An 18,441-nucleotide genomic window follows, 5' to 3' on the forward strand; every position below is an offset into this window, starting at 1 on the left:
ATACCTGCTACTAATGTGTTTTCCTTATTCATCCTAAATAATAAGAATAATAAGTAAGTATAATAAGGAAGTCAGGAAATAAGTATTTATTGTCAGGTATTGTGCTAAGCACTTAAAAAATATCTTCTGTAATCCTTACAACAACCCTAGGAAGTAGATGCTGGTATTACCTCCATTTTACAGTTAAGGAAACTGAAGCAGACATAGGTTAAATGACTTACCAAGGATTATACTTTTTGTAAATGCTAAGGTCAGATTTGAATTCAATTCTTCTTGATGCCTGGCCTAGCATTCAATCCAATGTACCACCTAGCTTTCTGAGAATAATTATAAAAGGGTATGTTTTTGTATTACCACATTAATCAGTAAATTACAACATTACTTATTAATTAATCACTGCCTTCTGAAGCTCTACTACAGTTTATTAAGTATTGTATTTAAAATAAACTGGAGTTAACTCTTTTCCTAATCAAGCCCGCTATACTGTTAGTCTTAAAAAAAATCAAAATTTCTAGTTATAGCATTTATTAACAATGTAACAAACAATTAAACAAAGACAGAAACAGTTATTTGCAGTGTGTAAGCTGTGAGAAATATTGAAGCCTTTAATCATTAGTACAATTACTGACTTCCTTAGTTCTGGAAATATAGTCCTAACATTCAAGTCTTCCATCATCCCAGTTAAAATTGAGGTTTTTTTTTTTTAAGAATTTGGTTTTTGTTTCTTCTCAAGATAAAAGTTAAATCCATTTCTCTCAGCAAATGAAATTAAACAAAGTTATGTAACTTTGGAAATTACATTTTCAAAATACTACTAGTGTTTTAGATTGGAGTAATTTGGAGAAATTTCATGTTAGTAACAATTCTTATTAGAAAAAAAATCTATAGTACTTTACTATTTGCTGTTGTCTAAGTTTTTATGAATGTTTTGTCTCTAATTCATGTTTTTTTTTCACAGATGAATACTTTTCAGGTAGTCTTGGCATTTGATGAGTTTGATACCTACGCTCTTTTTCTTTATCCTACCAATGGTCTTCAATTCTTTGGAACTTGTCCCAAAGAATCTTCTGATACACAGCTTGAACTCCCAGCCAGAGTGGGTTTCAGCCGAGGTAAAGACAACTATCAGAAGAGAGAAGGGATTTATTTTAGTGTAACTAGCACTGAACAATCTGTGAAAAATCTCTACCAGTAAGTAATAAACATTCACTCAGTTTTTTGCTTTACTTAAACTCTCACATACTTGAATTTGTTAAGTTTTTAGAAGCTGCACAAGGCTACCTTTGTTGCTTCCTCCAAGTCCCACTCAAATCCCACTTTCTTTGGCTTTTTTTTTGTTTGATTTTTTTTTTGGCTAGGCAATGGGATTAAGTGACTTGCCCAGGGTCACACAGCTAGTAAGGGTTATGTTTCTGAGGCAGGATTTGAACTCAGGTCCTCCTAACTTCAGGGCCAGTGCTCTATCCACTGTGCCACCTAGCTGCCCCTCAGACATATTTCACTACTTGCCTTCAGAAACACCTTTTAGTTTCATTCATTTTGGGGAGATTTCTCTAAATATTCTTCATTTCCCTCAAAGAGATCAGAAATTCCAAGTTCAACAATCAGTAGCTCAAACCTAAGTTCAAGTCTCATTGAGATCCTTAGATTTAATCAGAGTGTACCAATCTTAAATATGTACGCATTCTTTAAATTTGAAATCAATGAAGACTTACTGTCCTTTGAGTGCTACTTATGTAGCAATTGTGTAGTCATTTTATGCCCGTTTATTACCTCTAGCTTTGTTTCCTGTTATTGAGGAAAACAAAAATTTATATTCCCCCTATAATCAAGTTTTCCAGATGACCTTGCATTTAAGGACATATTAAAATCAGCACCTCTTACAGGTGCTGATATATGCTTATATATGACACAAGAGAGAAGAGAGTGGTTTAAATCTAGCTGAGTAGTAATTTCAACTTTTTAAAATATCATTTAAATTCTTTTATTATTTGAAGATTACCGTAGCTACTGCAAGATGGAATTTCATGGACATAATACTTTTTATATGATATCAAATTCATTATTCTTACATTTGTAAGATTTTCCGTTATCTTTTTCAATTTCTCTTATTTTTCAACTATGCAAACAATATTTTTTCACAAACATGTTTAATGTATATAAACTAACTTTGATTTTTCATTCTTCCTTAAAATCACTTTTTAAGAATAGCCTTTCTTGTAATGGAAAATATTAGTACTATAGAATTCCAGATGAAAACAATGGATTTTTGTGAGAAAGTTCATGTTTTTATTCAATTCAATTAATTACTCGTTTTCTATTATGCACATTAACCCATTTTCTTTATTGATTGATTCTTGAGGAAATCCCATGGCTTTTGGCAGTGTAGAGTTTTTGAACATGGCAAAATGAAATAAGTTGACTTAATGAAATCGATTTGCTTATTACATTTTTGTAAAGTTTGGATTTGGGTACATAAATCAGGTCCTAAATTATTGTAATAATAACGATGTATCACAGCATCATATTACGAAACTACTGGGGCAGCTAGGTGGAGCAGTGAATAGAGCTCTGGCCTTGGAGTCAGGAGGATGTGAGTTCAAATCCAGTCTTAGACAGGTGTAACTTACTAGCTGTGTGACCCTGGCCAAGTCACTTAACCCCAATTGCCTCACCAAAAGCAAAAAAAGAAGAAGAAGAAGAAGAAGAAGAAGAAGAAGAAGAAAGAAGAGAAGAAGAAGAAGAAGAAGAAGAAGAAGAGAAGAAGAAGAAGAAGAAGAAAGAAGAAACTACTAACAGACTACCTGATATGCTTCAGTAGAAAACCAGAGGCTGGCTAGAATACTCTTTAGTAGGCAAAACATAATTGTTACTACTGAGCTAATTGGATATACTTCAGTTGAAAGCTGAAGAAAGTCTATATATAAAATATTCTTTAGAAAAGAATATATAGCTGTTCTTTAAATGGGGTGACTAGCAATTAATTCTCTGGACTAAAAATACTTTTTTTTAAAGTTTCACAAGTTCTACTGTTTTGATTAAGTTTCTGTTATTCCATATTAACTTTATATTTTGCCATTTTTCCCATGGGGTACTTTATATTTAGTCATCCTTCTATGCACTTTAGCCAAACCAAAATTACAATTGTGGAAATGAAATTTTTCTGGGGTAAAAATTAACTTGAAGGCTGTACTTTATCCTGAAATGAAACTATCTAAGCCTACTCAGATGGTGGAAATTTGTCTTCAGAAATGGAAGCTCTTTCAGTCTATTCTGGGAGAAGTTGTTTTTCCAAATTTTTTTTCAACCTTTGATAGGGATTTATAAGCATTAACTTTCCCAGTTATGTTAACTGATGCAAAAAATCCAGGTGAAGACTGAATTATTCACTCATTTGGATCAATTATATTCAATGAAATTTACTAAGAATCCATATGTGAATTATAGGTTTAGAGCTAGGAAAGAACTGAGAGGCTACCTGGTCCAACTTTGTGAGATTTGAACCCAGGTCCTCTTAAACCAAATTCAGTACCTTTTTGTCTCGTTTTACTGGAGTGATACAAATTTGCATAAAACATGATTCTTGCCCTCATGGAGTTTGGCTGTTTCTAGACATCAAGATTTTGCTGTCCCAGTGATAAACAAAAAAAAATCCAGTTGAGAAATAATGGGTTATTCACTAAATTTTTCAGCCAGAGTTTTGAATACTATATACATATAGAGCCTCTGAAGGGATGTTAAGATAGTTTATAGGAAAATTGTGTATGTTCTCTTTCATTATCATATTTGTTTGGTTTATCTCATTTTAAAACTATTAAAAACTATGGATTTGACCTGCTGATCTAGAGAAAAGCACTTAATTATGTTTTAAAGTAAAGTGAATTAACTTTACAAGAATATTCAAAAATGTATGTTTTAAAATGTAGTAACTTCACCTAATTGCTCATTTTTTTATTTAGAATAAGTAACCTGGGCATACCTGGAGTATGGGCTTTTCACATTGGCAGCACATTCCACATGGATAATGTTGAACCTGCAAACCTCAGAGGAAACCTTTCCATAGCCCATTCTCTGGAGCAGTTTCTTAATAATGCTGCAGAGTACAGTGTCCTGGAAAGTAACTATACTGACGAGAAAACAGATTATGTTGAGGTTTTTTATAATAAAGATGGTGATGAAAATGAACACTCACCCAGTGGACAAGAGCTAGTATCAAACAGTCACAGCAAGAAAGAAGTTTTACTTGACTTACATGCCACCTCTCATAGTCAAGTAGATAATAGTGAATCAAACCATGATGGTATATTCTCTCCACTGGACTCAGAGCAGAGATTCAAATTGCTGTATCCAGCAACTAGTCATTGGCCATTATCTCCTAAAACAGAATCTGATTCCTTGTATCATCAAATTAAACAAGGGACACCAGAGAGGGAGGCAATTTTTCAGATATCACAAGGCCACACTGAGTCTTCTCAGCAAAAAGGAATTAAAAGCCCAGTTCCACCAGACACCAATGGAGAATTCCTCGATCTCTTAACAGAAGCTTCACGATTCTATCCTAAAAATGAAACTATCCAGCCCTACCCAGATGGTAGAGCTATGTCTTCAGAAATGGAAGCTCTCTCAGACTATTCTGAGGGAGTTGTTCTTACAGATTATCATTTTCCAGAAAATACACCGCCATTGAATCATGGGAGGTATGTTGTGGGAATGGAAGAAGATAGCAGTTTCAAAACTGATGGTAAGTGTATTATAAGACTGGGATGTTAAGACTTTGTTTTAAAACTAGTTTTAGTAGAGTCAACATTTTCCTATTAAACAAGCTGATAAATTCAGAAGTTTGAAACAATCTTTAAAATCCTTTGTATCAAGAAATGGGCTGATTATTTTTTGCCAGATATATCTAGGCAGACAGATTCTATTTTGAATCTCTTGCCATTAACAACCACTAATAATGTTATTAAAACTCATCTTCCGTAAAATGGGGGGGGGAAGAAATGGAATTGCTTGTTTCTTCTAGGCTCAAAAGTGTAATGTATCATTTTGAGTTTAAAAATTTGGCAAAATTCATTTTGTTTTTTGAGTCTTCAATCAGCTTACACTGAAGGAGTTATTAATTATCTTTTTAAATGCCCATAGATGAAGATTATTGAACACTTGTTTCTGTTGTTTTGGTTTACTGCCTCATGCAGCTGTAATATTTATCCACTGGGAACCCAGTCTTCAACACCATGATTCAGTGACTCCAATGAGAGTAAAGGAGTAAAGTACTGAATATATTCTATTTTGAGCAATCATTATTCATAACATAATAGAATTTTGTATGAATTGACCAATTTCTCTTCCATCTCTGGGTAATAATTTCTCCCTGATAATCATTATTATGAGAATAATTTTCATTTCTGCTGATGTAAAACCTTAATATAAAATTGATAAAGAAAATTTAATTAAAAATAAAATTCATCATAGGATAATATTTTTGTATTCTTACTCATGGATAGTCAAATAAAAAACTATTAGAGATAAAAGGTAAGAGTAAATATTCTTACTAAGCTGCTACTGCAAGGATAAATCTTCTTTTACCACCTTTTTTACTTTTTCCACCAGAAAAAATGTAGAAATATAATGTAATTTGAAAAAGATTTTCAAAAGGAAAGTACTATGTGACCTTGGGTAAGTCACATAATCTCCTTGAGTATTAATTTTTTCATTTGTAAAATACGCATAATAAAAAAATATTTTATTATAGTTATGGTTGTCACAAAGATCCAATTAGATAATATATAAATAATGTATATATAAATGTAAATATATAAATACACACACACATATATATCACTTAGTTTACTAGACTATCTAGTAGAATTTACTTGTAAAGTGATCTGATCCCATTGTCTTTTTTGAGAGTTCTTTTACTATTTTTTTCTTGTGATTTGGATATTTAAAATTCTCTGTTTCTTGTTCTATTAATATATTTTATATATTTGTAAAATATTTATCCATTTCACTTGTAATTTTGTTGACATAAAATCAGGTAAATAGTTTCTAGTAAATTCCTTTATTTCTTTATTTCTTTTTCAAGCATTGTGAATTCTTCCCCCCATTTTTATATTAGCAATTTAGGCTTTTTTAAAAAATCAGGTAATGCATTATTTTTAGATTTTAAAAACAGCTCTTAATTTTATTTAACAATTCCATAGATTATTTTTGTTTTCAGTTTTATTTCTGATTTTCAGAATTTCTACTTGAGGCTTTAATTGCAATTTTAAAAAATGATTACTTTTCTAATTATTCTTAGTTGTGTCCTAATTCATTCTCTTTTGTTGATAGACATATTTAGCAATATCATTTTCCTTTAAGGACCACTTTGGTTGTGTCCTGAATTTTTGATATGTTGTCTCATTGTCATCATTTTCTTCCAAAGAAAAAGTTTCTAATTTTTGTTCTCTGACTCACCAGTTCTTTAGGATTAAATTATTTAGTCCTCATTTAAGTTTAAATTCTTTTAAATGTTATCTTAATTATAATTTTTATTAATATATTTTATTAATATATCTTTCTGCATTTCTTTATGAGGTTTTTATGCCTTAATATATGAAAAGCTTTTATAAAAGTAATATACACAGTTGAGAATATGTATATTCCCATTTTTGTTGCCTTTCCAAATATCTATATCTGATTTTTCAAGAATTCCATCTAAGTCCTTAATTTCTTTCTCATTCATCTTTTTGTTAGCTCTATCTAACTATTGAACTCCCCAATTATTCTAATTCTAATGATAACTATTTCTTTCTGAAATTCAATTTGCTTTTCTTTTATGTATTTAGACGCTGTGGCATTTACTAAATCTACATTAAGTTTTGGTATTATTTCATTATGCATAGTACCTTTAAGCATAAACTGGTTTCTCAGTTTATTTCTTTTAACCATGTATATTTTTACTGTTGTCTCATTTATGGTCATGATTGCTATTCCTTTTTTTTATTTTTAAATTTGCCTGAGGCATCAGTTCTACTTTATACCCTCATTTTAATTCTGCAAATATTTAAATTTAAGTGGGTTTTCAGTAAACAACATGTTGTTAGTTTCTGTTTCTATTTCATTCTTCTCCTTTTATTATGGAGACCATCATATTCAATGTGACTGTTGTTTATTTTTGTTCATAATATCACCTTACATTTTTTCTTCTCTCTAATCCCGCCCCCACTACCATTCTTACAAAGCAGGAGGTAAAGAAAGAGAAGAAATTTGATAAATACTAGTAATCTGTAATTGAAGTAGTCTCTTCTGACTTCCTTGCCCCTCCTCTCTTCACCAAGCCCAGACTCTGATCACTGGTTCTTACAATTTCTTTCTTTTTAATTCCCCCTCTATGATCTGCCCTCCAAAGTTTCATTTTGTTTTGTTTTTGCAAGGTAAATATTAGTGATAGGTTCCATTGGATGAGAATAGTCTATCATCCTATAAATATTTCTACCTACCAGTAAGTTGATGAAAAGAGGAGGCAGATATAGCAGGGATGATCGAGGAGTGTGCTGCTAAAGGATTTCAACTGGAACCTACGGTGTTCATAGAAATATGCCTTTTTTCCCTCTTTGTTCTAGATTCTTTGTCACTAACATCTGTAGTCTAGTGAAATATAATTTGCTTCTGGTTATTAATTGCTACGCCTATTTATTATTTACTCTTCTTATTGGCTGATTAAGAAAAATTATTGCTTGCTGACCCTAAGTTTGTAATGTCCTGGGGGACAGTAACCTACCTGTTCCTCCTAGTGAGACAGATGCATTTGTTTACCGTGTTTATCCAGATTGCTCTTTATGACATCTCTTATAGCAAATAACATTAAACTTGCTTCTGCTACTAATTTCTGTTACAAAAAAATGGGATAACAGTAGCAAGAGAATAAACAGCAAGCCCAGGACAAAAAAAAAAAAGAGCATGAAAGGGCTGATTGGTATAGTTCCTTGGAAATAATAGCAGCTAATGCAAAATACTTCCAATTCAATCTTTTATCCCTAGTGAGAAAGAGGGGAGAAGGAATCTGAGAAAGATTGATTAGTTACTAGAATCCTCTTACCCCTAACTTAGAGGCAGAAGGGGAGGGGAGTAGAAGGAAAGGAATCACCAATCATTTCTCAGTTTGCTATAAAATGCCAGCAAGGCCATGGACCAGTGGTAGCTGCATCAGAGCTAGAAACAGAAACTGATTATCAGAGTGTGTAAAGAGGGGCAGCGGAGCTCAAATTCAGGACTTTGAAAGGTCCTTGCTTTGTCTTTCCCCCTTCCTTAAATTCTTTATGAACAATTTGAGAGTATACCCATTTCTATGATATCTGTGACTGGCTGATTTTCAGAGAAGAGTCTCCATGGTAATACTGATGCTGGGATATACATGTAAATCCTAAGACACTGGCCTTGGTTATTTTGAACTTCATTGTCTCCTTTTTCTGTACCCATTTGTTTCCCTTTTGAATTCAGTACATTTCTATACTAAAATCTCTGTGTGTAACCTCTTCTCTTTCTCATTCCAATAAGAATACCTGATTAGTAGAGCTTGGACTGGCTTGTAACCCTAGTTCAGAAGCCCTGAGCTTAATTTACCAGAATTCACACTGGCTTCTGATGTCCAATCCCTCTCCCAGAACCCACAGGCTTCAGGTTCATTTACAAGATCTTGTACAGGCTTTTCTGGTATGATTCTACTCTGATGTTCTGTTGGCGCTATCGGGAGGTGGTGGTAGGGTGCAGTTCTAGATTAGAGGAAGGTCCATGCTTCTGTTTCTCTTCAATTTTCTTTATCATTGTTCTATCTGGTGCCATTTTTAATATATTTTCTGGGGTGGAAGTGGAGAACTGAGTAACTTTATGACTTTTCATATCACCATATCAACCAAAAGTCCTTTTGCTTGGATTCTTATCATTATCATGTATGGAGGATGTAGAAATGATACTAAAGAGAAAAATATTGGGTAAAGAAAGTGAATTACACTAAGTATAAATAGAGGTAATCCATGTTGGAGGCAATACAGTTGTGAAGATGTTGATGGAATAATTCCTAAAGTATCTCAAGGAGTGAAGATATCAAAGGATTGGAAAGAATTTCAGATATAATAATCCCCCACCATCCTAGAAAAGTTCATCAAGAAGGTATTAGCAGCTAACAACCTATGTGTCTACTTTTCCATCTATATAAATTTTTTATAATAATATATACATGCACTGAGGGCATCTTTGATAAGAATATTAATAGAGAAGAAGTAGGCATTCATGGACAATGTCCTATAAGAGACTATATCTTTACCAACACATCTTTGACCAAAAGGGATAGAGAATAGAAGGCTGATTGGGTTTTGTTTGGTCTTATTTTTTTAGATCATTTGATTCATGGGCAGCTAGGTGGCTCAGTGATAGAGCACCAGCCTTGGAGTCAGGAGGACCTGAGTTCAAATCTGGCCTCAGACACATAACACTCACTAGCTGTGTGACTCTGAGCAAATCACTTAACCCCAATTGCCTCACCAAAAACAAATAAATAAATACATCATTTGATTCATTAGAGCAAAATACCACCATGAAAGTTCTCTTCCAACAACCTGTCTCTCATCCATATATCAAAAATAGAAATATTCCTGGAAATATATAACAACAAAGGATACCTCATTCAAAAGACAGAGAAGCATGTTCACCAAATATGTTCACTAAAATGATGGAAGAGAGCTGGCAAAGAGTTAAGTTGAAGAAGGGTTCCTATGTATGTTGAGGTCTTGTATCAAGCCTTGAATATTGGAAAGTCCCAGAGAACTGTAACCACTCAAAAGAGTTTGGTTTAACCATCTACACAGGAAAAAAAATAAGTGAATGAGTCAGTCAGTCTATAAACATTTATTAAGCACCCACTGTATTAAATGTTGGGGATACAAATACAAAAAGAAAGACAGCCCCTGACCTCAAGAAGCTCAAAATGTAAGGGAAAAGACACCACACAAAAGGAAAAACAAAAGGGGATGGAGGAAGGTATAAGGTGTTGAGGAATGAATGTTATAGAGTCAAGTTCAAAGATCCAAAGGATTGTAGATAGAGGCTAAATAAAGATAGCTAACCTGGAAGATTTTGGTTAAATGGAGATTTTGGAAAGAGTTCTTTGCTCTGCCTTCCAATTAGAAGGGCTGAGACTACTAATGAGGTGTGAGCACTAAGTCTAATGCAATATTGCTGCATGAAGTATTTCCTGATGAGCTTCCTGTGGAGTGTGACCTTGATGAAGTCTAGTCCAAAGGTCCAAAAGAGTGAAGTTGGCTGGGAAATAAATATGAAGAATGGTTACTGTTCAGATTATGACATGCAGTTAGATGGACAACTTACAGACCTCACCATACATTTCTTGACCAATCTGTAACACTCTCTCAGGGGGTCCCTAGAGAAGTGGACTCAAACTTAGAGAGCAAATGTAGCCAATAGGATGACTCCTGAAAATTCTCTTGCTGAAGTCTGCCAGATGTTTCGCTTAGGTGTGGTGTAGCTTTCTCTTTTGGACACCTTATAGAGTCTTAAAGCTGCTGTTTCTCATCATATCCTCATTTATCATCTGCTGTTCTGGGGATATCTTTAAGGTTAGAAAATGGACGGGAAGTCAAAACTCATTCAATTTCCAGGGTTCATAAGGCCCTCCAACTGATCTAACCAGACATTTTGAAATGTCTTGATTGATCTAAAGATGTCCAGGTCTTGTCCATATCTGCTACATATTTCTTGATTGACTCACTTAATATGTGTTCTCACCTAAAAGACATCTTGTCAGTTGTTTTAAAGGCGGGGTGACTTGATTAACTCAATAAATCCTCATCTTTATAATTTTCCCCTAGCTGTAATACTTGTTGTCCTTAACAAATCTCCTGGAGTATCTTGGGCAAAGATTATAGTCCTAAATCCTGGATAATTCTTTAGTGTTTTGAGGAGGTTCTATATTTTTCCTTTTTGAATGCTTTTCCTGGTGATAGGAGCTAAAGAGTTTCAAGAATTCACAATCAAATTCCATAATTAATATTCTTCTATAATTCTGTATACATATTGATAAAATTTAACAAAGCAATATCATTTTCAAAATACTGATAGGGTAATGCTGTTTGTTCCTTGCAGAAAAGCATTCCTCAAAACAAAAACAATAAAGAGGAAAATACTTCTCTCAGAGGGACAGCCTATTTCCTTGCAGAACCTCTTAGCATGTAAGGCTCTCCTCATAGGACTTAGTGACTGACTGAGATACTAAATGATGAGATACTAAAGCCCTTGACTTAGTGCTTGTATAGATCCACCTGGAGTCTTTGTTTTCTTCCTCTTATCAAGAGGCCTCTCTGTGTTCAATTGTATTCCAAAATGCTATAACACTGAGTCCATGGAGTACTGGCAAACTCATCCTCCCCCTTTCAATCTCTTGTGTTCCTCTCCTCTGCCCACCCCCAAACCTGACAGGCCAGATTTAATCACTGACCAACTCTAAAAGGGAATTGAAGTCGAACTTCTTGTTTCAGGAAGAAAAGTGATCCCTAAAGAGATCCCAGAGCATGTGGGGCTCTCTTCACAGGAAACAGACCTGAGATAAAAAAGAAGGCACCCCATTGACCCAAGTGGAAGCTTAACTGCCCAGGGTAAGAACTCTTCCCTCAGGGCATAAGTCCATCCAAATAGGGTCCAGACAAATTCTCTAGGTGTTTTTTTTTTTCCTGCACAGTGATAGAAGGATGATTCAAGGATGTCTCATAAATAATCCCCTTGGAGGTCCAGGCAAATTTTTATCATGGTTCCTATATAAAAATGCACTACGAATTTCTTTCAATAGATTCCCTGACACAGCAAGGTCATCCAAATGGATTAACTCATCCATCACTAAGACAAGCACATTCAGATAAAGAAAAATAAACTTAGAAAGGCCCTCAAAGATGTGTAGGACTCCCCAAAAGAGATTATATGTTTATGAGTTGATTACTCAAGGTTCCTAGGCCAGCAAGCAAACCTTATCTTAGGAATCTGCAGTCCATAAAGATTTCAGACAAGGTCTCTGGATTCATGTCACAAATAAGGCACATTTTAAGTCTGCTAAGAAAATAAGGTCAAATTTATGTGCTGTCATAATGTGGTCCAAGCAAATGTCTAGATATTAGTATTTTAGAGATCTAAAATCCATACTCTTGTGTAATACAATACTCATACTGCATAGAGTAATAAAATTAGATATCAGTATATAAACATTAAAACAAGCAAAAGGTATGGCAAACTTTTTACTTTTAAGGAAACATCAGAAACTTAATAATTGCAATCTAAGAAATATAGGAAATAGAAAAATTTAGGAAAAATACAGAAAAGTAGGAAAAGTGCTAACTTTTTTTTCAGTCTAATGTATCCCCCCAACTAGATGTCTGGGCAGCTAGGTGGTGCAGTAGATAGAGTGCCAGGCCTGGAGTCAGGAAGACTCATCTATGTGAGCTCAAATCTTGCCTCAGACACTTGCTAGCTATGTGGTCCTGGGCAAGTGACTTAATCCTATTTGTTTTGGTTTCCTCATCTGTAAAATGAGCAGGAGAAAGAAATGGCAAACCACTCTAGTACCTTTGCCAAGAAAACCCCACATGGAGTCACAAAGAGTTAAAAACAACTGAAAGAGCTGAACAACAACAACAACAAAAACTGAGTGTCTAGGTTGCAGTTCCATAAATCATTCAATGAATCACTTGGAGCCCAAGGATAAATAATCTATTTAATAAATATATATATATATATATATATATGTGTATATATATATATATATATATATATATATATATATATATATATATATATATATATAGCCCCAAGTAAAAGCAGTTGCCTCAGTGAGTACACAAAGAAAAAAGTTGACCAAAAGAAGATTAAAAACAGATAGCAAAGAGGATCCCTGGGGTCTCAGGAGCTCCTTGACAGAGTCCTAAAACCATTCATCTATTCCTCTTACCCAACGGGGCCAAAGTTGAGTTCCAGTTCAAACTACCTGTGGGTAAAATTAATTCAAACTGTCCCAGTTCAGCACCAGTTTCCTTATTCACAACAATCCTGGTTGGCTGTGATAGAGCAGGAGACTAACTCATACCTCCCCAGTTCCATCAGTATCCTGGCCCACTACAGTCTGGCCTCTGAATTCTAATAATAATGACATAGGTAGCCAGAGTCACAAATTCCAGTTTCTTTGCACAACAGCCCACCCCTCATCCATGCTACAAATTGGAGAGGGTCCCATCAAAACAGCAAAAAGGTGTCACATAGACCTCCCAAATTACTGGACTTCCCAACTAGCTAGAACTCTATTTTCTAGCTCACTTAGCTACCTAGGGCTTCTATAGTTGGCCCACCTGACCCACATGCCCTCTGAGTGCTTCCTGATCAATGAGGTCATATGTTCCATTCCACTGATACTTCTGCCCCACTTAGCCCAAAAGCCCCTGGCTGTTTCCTGGTAGGAGTAGTCTAATTCTCATTCCTCTATGGAATTTAGGTCAATTTTTGCTTAAAAGTTATTGAAGGCATTCTTGAAACCTGTCTGGCTCAACAGACTAATAGCTTAGGCTATTGATATCACTTCCCACTCTCCTGAGTACTAAACAGCCATGATGAACTCCAGAGGTTCTGTGATTCTTGGCTGGCAGCTCATGAAGGTAACTTAGAAACAGGGGGACTTTGCTTAACTGTATCATCTTGAGGTATTCTAAATACAAATCCTTATTGAACATCTTTTCCTGTGGTTAAGTAAATTTCCTTTTACCTGCTGAATGACTGAAGAACATCATCTCTTTCATTCCAGAGTCAAACATCCTTCCTGGGATGATGTTTCTTGCAGAATTTTCATCCCTGGTATACTGTATCTTTTGTATGTTTGAAATATGCTTTCTCAAAATATAGCATGTATATCAGACTTTTCCTGGTTTACCTCTTCTCTATTTAAAAAAAATCTAAGCTGTAATGGTGTTGAGTTCTCATTAACATGTGGCATGAAAAAGTGAAGAGGAGCCTCACTTTCCCAATATACTCCAACAAGGACACCAAGTCAAGCCCCTTAATCCAGTCCAGGACTGCACAAAGGACAGTCAGAAGATAGTGCTTGAAGAAGATCTTGCCAGCACAGCCAGCATGAATGCATGTGAAAAAGCATAGGGCAGAAGGGAGACAACAACAGTGGTATAACCAGGGAAGCCCCAAGGGCAATAGCGGCACCCTGATTGGTGAATGAAGAACAGGAACCTATTAGGAAGGCCTTAGGGAGGACTGAAGCCCACATAAATGCTCAGAAGGGATGGAAGACTGACAGCTTTGACCAGAGGCAACCAACTATGAAGCTGTGACTGGAGACATTGAAGCTGCCAGTGCTTTGATCTCAGACCAACCAGAGGAAGATGAAAGCCAGTGACCAGGAGCATAGGAAATTGAGGTCAAAACCAATAAAGCCTGATTACCCCATGCATGAGTATGGGAAAGGGTGAAGCATTCCCTTAGCATAAAGTTCCAAATCAAGCTATAAGGCTGAAGATATGGGTTAACAGAAGAATACACTAAACACAATGAAGAAGGAGCATAGATCATGGCATTCCCAAAGGAAAATCCAGAAGAAGAAAGGAACTTCACAAAAAATACAAACAAAACCTTGGGGATGGGGGGAGAGAAATGATATAACCATAAAGACTTCAAGAAACAAACAAATGAAGTTATCCATAAAACAATAAAGGACAGCAGAATGGATTAGAAAGCAAAATCCAGTAATATATGATTCACAAAAAAAGAGTATGTGAAACAAAGATTCACACAGTTAAAATCATGGGTTAAAGCAAAATATATTATGCTTCAGTTGATCTCAGAAAAGGCAACTGCAAAAATAGATATGCTTAAAAGAGATAAACAGGATAATTAAAATTTAAAAACACGTTTCAAATCATATAACAATAATAATAACTGACATTCATATAGTGCTTTAAGGTTTGTAAAGTCATCTACCTGTCTATGTTAATTCATTAACCTCACAATAACCTTGTGAAGTAGGTGCTATTATCATGACCATTTTATAGATAGGGAAACTAAGACCAGAGAAGTTGTGACTTGCCCAAATTGTAAGTGTCTGAGGTAGGATTTGAACTCAAGTTGTCTTCTTCCAAGTCCTGCACTCTGTCTGCTGCACCACCTAGCTGCCCAGCTAGCATAGCATCTAAGTACTTAAAGGAAAAGTAATTCAAATTACAAGGAGAAATAGACAGTAAACTATTAGTTGAGGACTTCAGTGTATTCCTGTTCAAGGCAAGATAAATCTAACATGAAGCTAAACAAACAAACAAACAAAAAAAATAAATAGAAGTTATGAACCTAAATAGAAATTAAGAAAAAGTGAAACAGTAGAAGGAATTCAGGAAGACCTGAATTCAAATCTAGTCATAGACACTTACTAGCTATGTAACCCTGGACAAATCAATTAATCACTGTTTGCCTCAGTTTCTAATCTGTCAAATGGAGGTAATAATATCAATTCCCTCTCAGGGTTGTTTAAGGATAAAATGAAAGAATATTTGTAAATTTTAAAGCACTGAATAAATGCTAGCTATTATATATATGTGTGTGCATGTATATACATACATACATACATATATATATACATATATATATATATATATATAAAATATAACTACTTCTATTGCTACCACCACTGTTACTACTGCTATTACAACTACTACACTACTATTACACATGCTGAATTGGAACAGAATTAATATACACATTTCTCAGTATTAATAGTACCTTTACAGGAAGTGACCATGTTCAGAGCATAACAAACTTCATAAATGTATAAAAGTAGAAGAAATAATCAGATCCTTTACTAACCCTGATATGACAAACATTATAATCAATAAAGAGACTTTAAAGGTTTCAAACTTGAATGAAGACTAAATAATTTAATCCTAAAGCATTCAAATAACATTTGTTATTTGTCAAAGAACAAATCATAGAAATAATAATTTCATTAAATAAAATGATACTAAGGAGACATCATATATAATGCTAAAGCAGTTCTTAGGGGAAATTTTTGTGTTATTAAGTACTTCTATCAACAAAAGAGAGAATTAGCAAATTAGTTAAGTGGTCAGGCAACCAATCAAATTAGAAAGAAAAACCCAGCTAATCAAAAATTCCAATTAACATGAAAATAGAAATTCTGAAAATTAAAGAAGATATAAAGAAAATACATTGAATCAATTTGATAAATAAAACAGGTTTTTAAAGCAATTTTAAACTGTTTTAAACAGTTAAATTATTACATTATCTTTATAAAGGGAAAATTAAATTACAGAATGAAAATGTCAGAAGAAATCTCAACAAATGATGAAGTAAATTATCTGAAACAATTTTGCCCAATTGTATGATAACAATAAAATAGTAAACAAGTTAAATGAATATTTACAAAAATTCAAAATATTCCAATGTAAAGAACAAGAAATAGATAACTTAAATTACCCAGTCTTGGAAAAAAAAATAAATCGAAAAGGCCATAAATGAACTTCTCAAGAAAATAATTCAGGACCAGTTGCATTTACAAGGGAATCCTATCAACTATGCAAAGATTATTTAGTTCCAGTAATACTGGAAAGTATGCAAAACTATTTGCATAAGTAGAAAAAGAAGGGATCTTACCAAGTTCCTTCTTTTACAATATGTTCTTGAAACCTAAATAAGGTTATATATAATGACAAAAAAGGTATAGACATATTCCTAATAAATAATGATTCAAAACTATTAAACAAGTAAGTTAACAGAGTTAAATAGGTTAACAGAGACTACAGCAATATTTCAAAATGTATTTCAAGAAATACAGGACTATTGTGTATTGGAAAAATTGTAAACATAATAGATCATACTAATGAGAAAGCAAAGATGTAGAAAAAGCATTTGAAAAACTACACCATCTAGTTGCATTTAAAAAAATCAGAAAACAAGAATAAATGGATCTTTTCTTAATATAATAATTAGTATCTCTCCTACTGTTGTAAGAGATTGTAAGCTCTTTGAGGGCAGAAGTAGTATATTATTCTACTTTTGTCTCCCCCAGTGCCTACCACAATGCCTTGTAGACGTTTAAAAAATATATACTGTATTGTTTTTTTTTCTGAGTGTTTGCCTTATGAATTAAAGAGTAGTAACCATCTGTGTTAGTAGCCGTTACTTTTTGCTAGCAATCAAATTCGTTCCCCTCAGTTGAATGTTAATGCTGTAACATTCAAAAACCTATTTTTGTACTTTTTGCAAACGTACAAATAGCAACTGTGATTTTGTGGTGAAGTTTTCTTGACTTAATTTAGAGGAGCTATTCTTTTTAATTTAGTCTTTTCTCACATACATATACTTTATTTTCAGTATTCACACGTCAAGCTGCCATCAAGGAAACATGTGAACAGAACCACAGACAGTGCTCTCAGCATGCTTTCTGCACAGACTATCCCACTGGCTTCTGCTGCCACTGCCAGTCAAACTACTATGGAAATGGAAAGCACTGCTTGCTAGAAGGTAAAATGTTATAGGCTGGTCTTGTTTCAGTTATGCAAGGATCTCTTGGGCACTACATGTAGACACATCAACTCAGAGCTGTGTTGAGCTGTTCATTATTGAGAGCTTCTTCCTCTTATCCTTTTCACATACCAGTTTGCCCCAGAGTTGAAGGAGAAGGAAGCATGAACCTCAAAATAGATCATTCAATTAATCATAAGAAGTCAATAGAGGAAGAAGTGAAGATTTTTTGCCCAGAATTTAGTTTTTTAAAATGATCTATGGAATTCTTTTTTTTTGCACAGTCCCTGTCTCTCATTACTGTGGATACTGGGAATAACTCTACTTTCCATCTTTTAGGAGCACCTCACCGAGTCAATGGGAAAGTGAGTGGCCATCTCCATGTAGGACATACTCCAGTGTCCTTCACTGAGGTAGACCTGCACGCCTACATCGTAGGAAATGACGGGAGAGCCTATATAGCTATCAGTCACATCCCTCATCCTGCAGCCCAGGCCCTGTTGCCTCTCACCCCAATTGGAGACCTCTTTGGCTGGCTCTTTGCTTTAGAAAAACCAGGCTACAAGAATGGCTTCAGCATCACTGGTAGGTAGTATGGTTCATCTCTGGGAGGGCACGTGTTCAGCTGAACTTTAGATTATTGTCAGCCATAATCATGTCCTAGGTTTTTAGTATAGTCTTGACAATATCAGAGTTGTTTTGTGTTAATTTCATCCAGCACACATTTACAAAGCATGTACAAGGTTCTAGATAAAAAAGATAAATAATAGAGCTTTTAAAAAAGTAAGGAAGACAAAATGCATATGCAGAGAAGGTGTTTAAGGTAGAGTATGATAAGTACACAAGAGAGGTAAAAGTTTGGTAAATGCTTAT

General features: G+C 34.3%; 1 protein-coding gene across 1 annotated transcript in view; it reads left to right on the forward strand.

Annotated features, from left to right (window-relative positions):
• The window catches only part of NID2 (nidogen 2), a 158,090-nt gene that overhangs the window by 35,158 nt on the left and 104,491 nt on the right, over nucleotides 1-18,441 (forward strand). The window contains 4 exon segments of the mRNA XM_020974850.1: nucleotides 959-1,191; nucleotides 3,960-4,741; nucleotides 17,419-17,568; nucleotides 17,908-18,153. Coding sequence (XP_020830509.1) covers nucleotides 959-1,191; nucleotides 3,960-4,741; nucleotides 17,419-17,568; nucleotides 17,908-18,153 — 1,411 coding nt within the window.

The sequence above is a fragment of the Phascolarctos cinereus genome, unplaced genomic scaffold (assembly GCF_003287225.1).
Source record: "Phascolarctos cinereus isolate Bilbo 61053 unplaced genomic scaffold, phaCin_HiC Scaffold_3;HRSCAF=262, whole genome shotgun sequence".
In the NCBI taxonomy this organism is placed as follows: Eukaryota; Metazoa; Chordata; class Mammalia; order Diprotodontia; family Phascolarctidae; genus Phascolarctos; species Phascolarctos cinereus.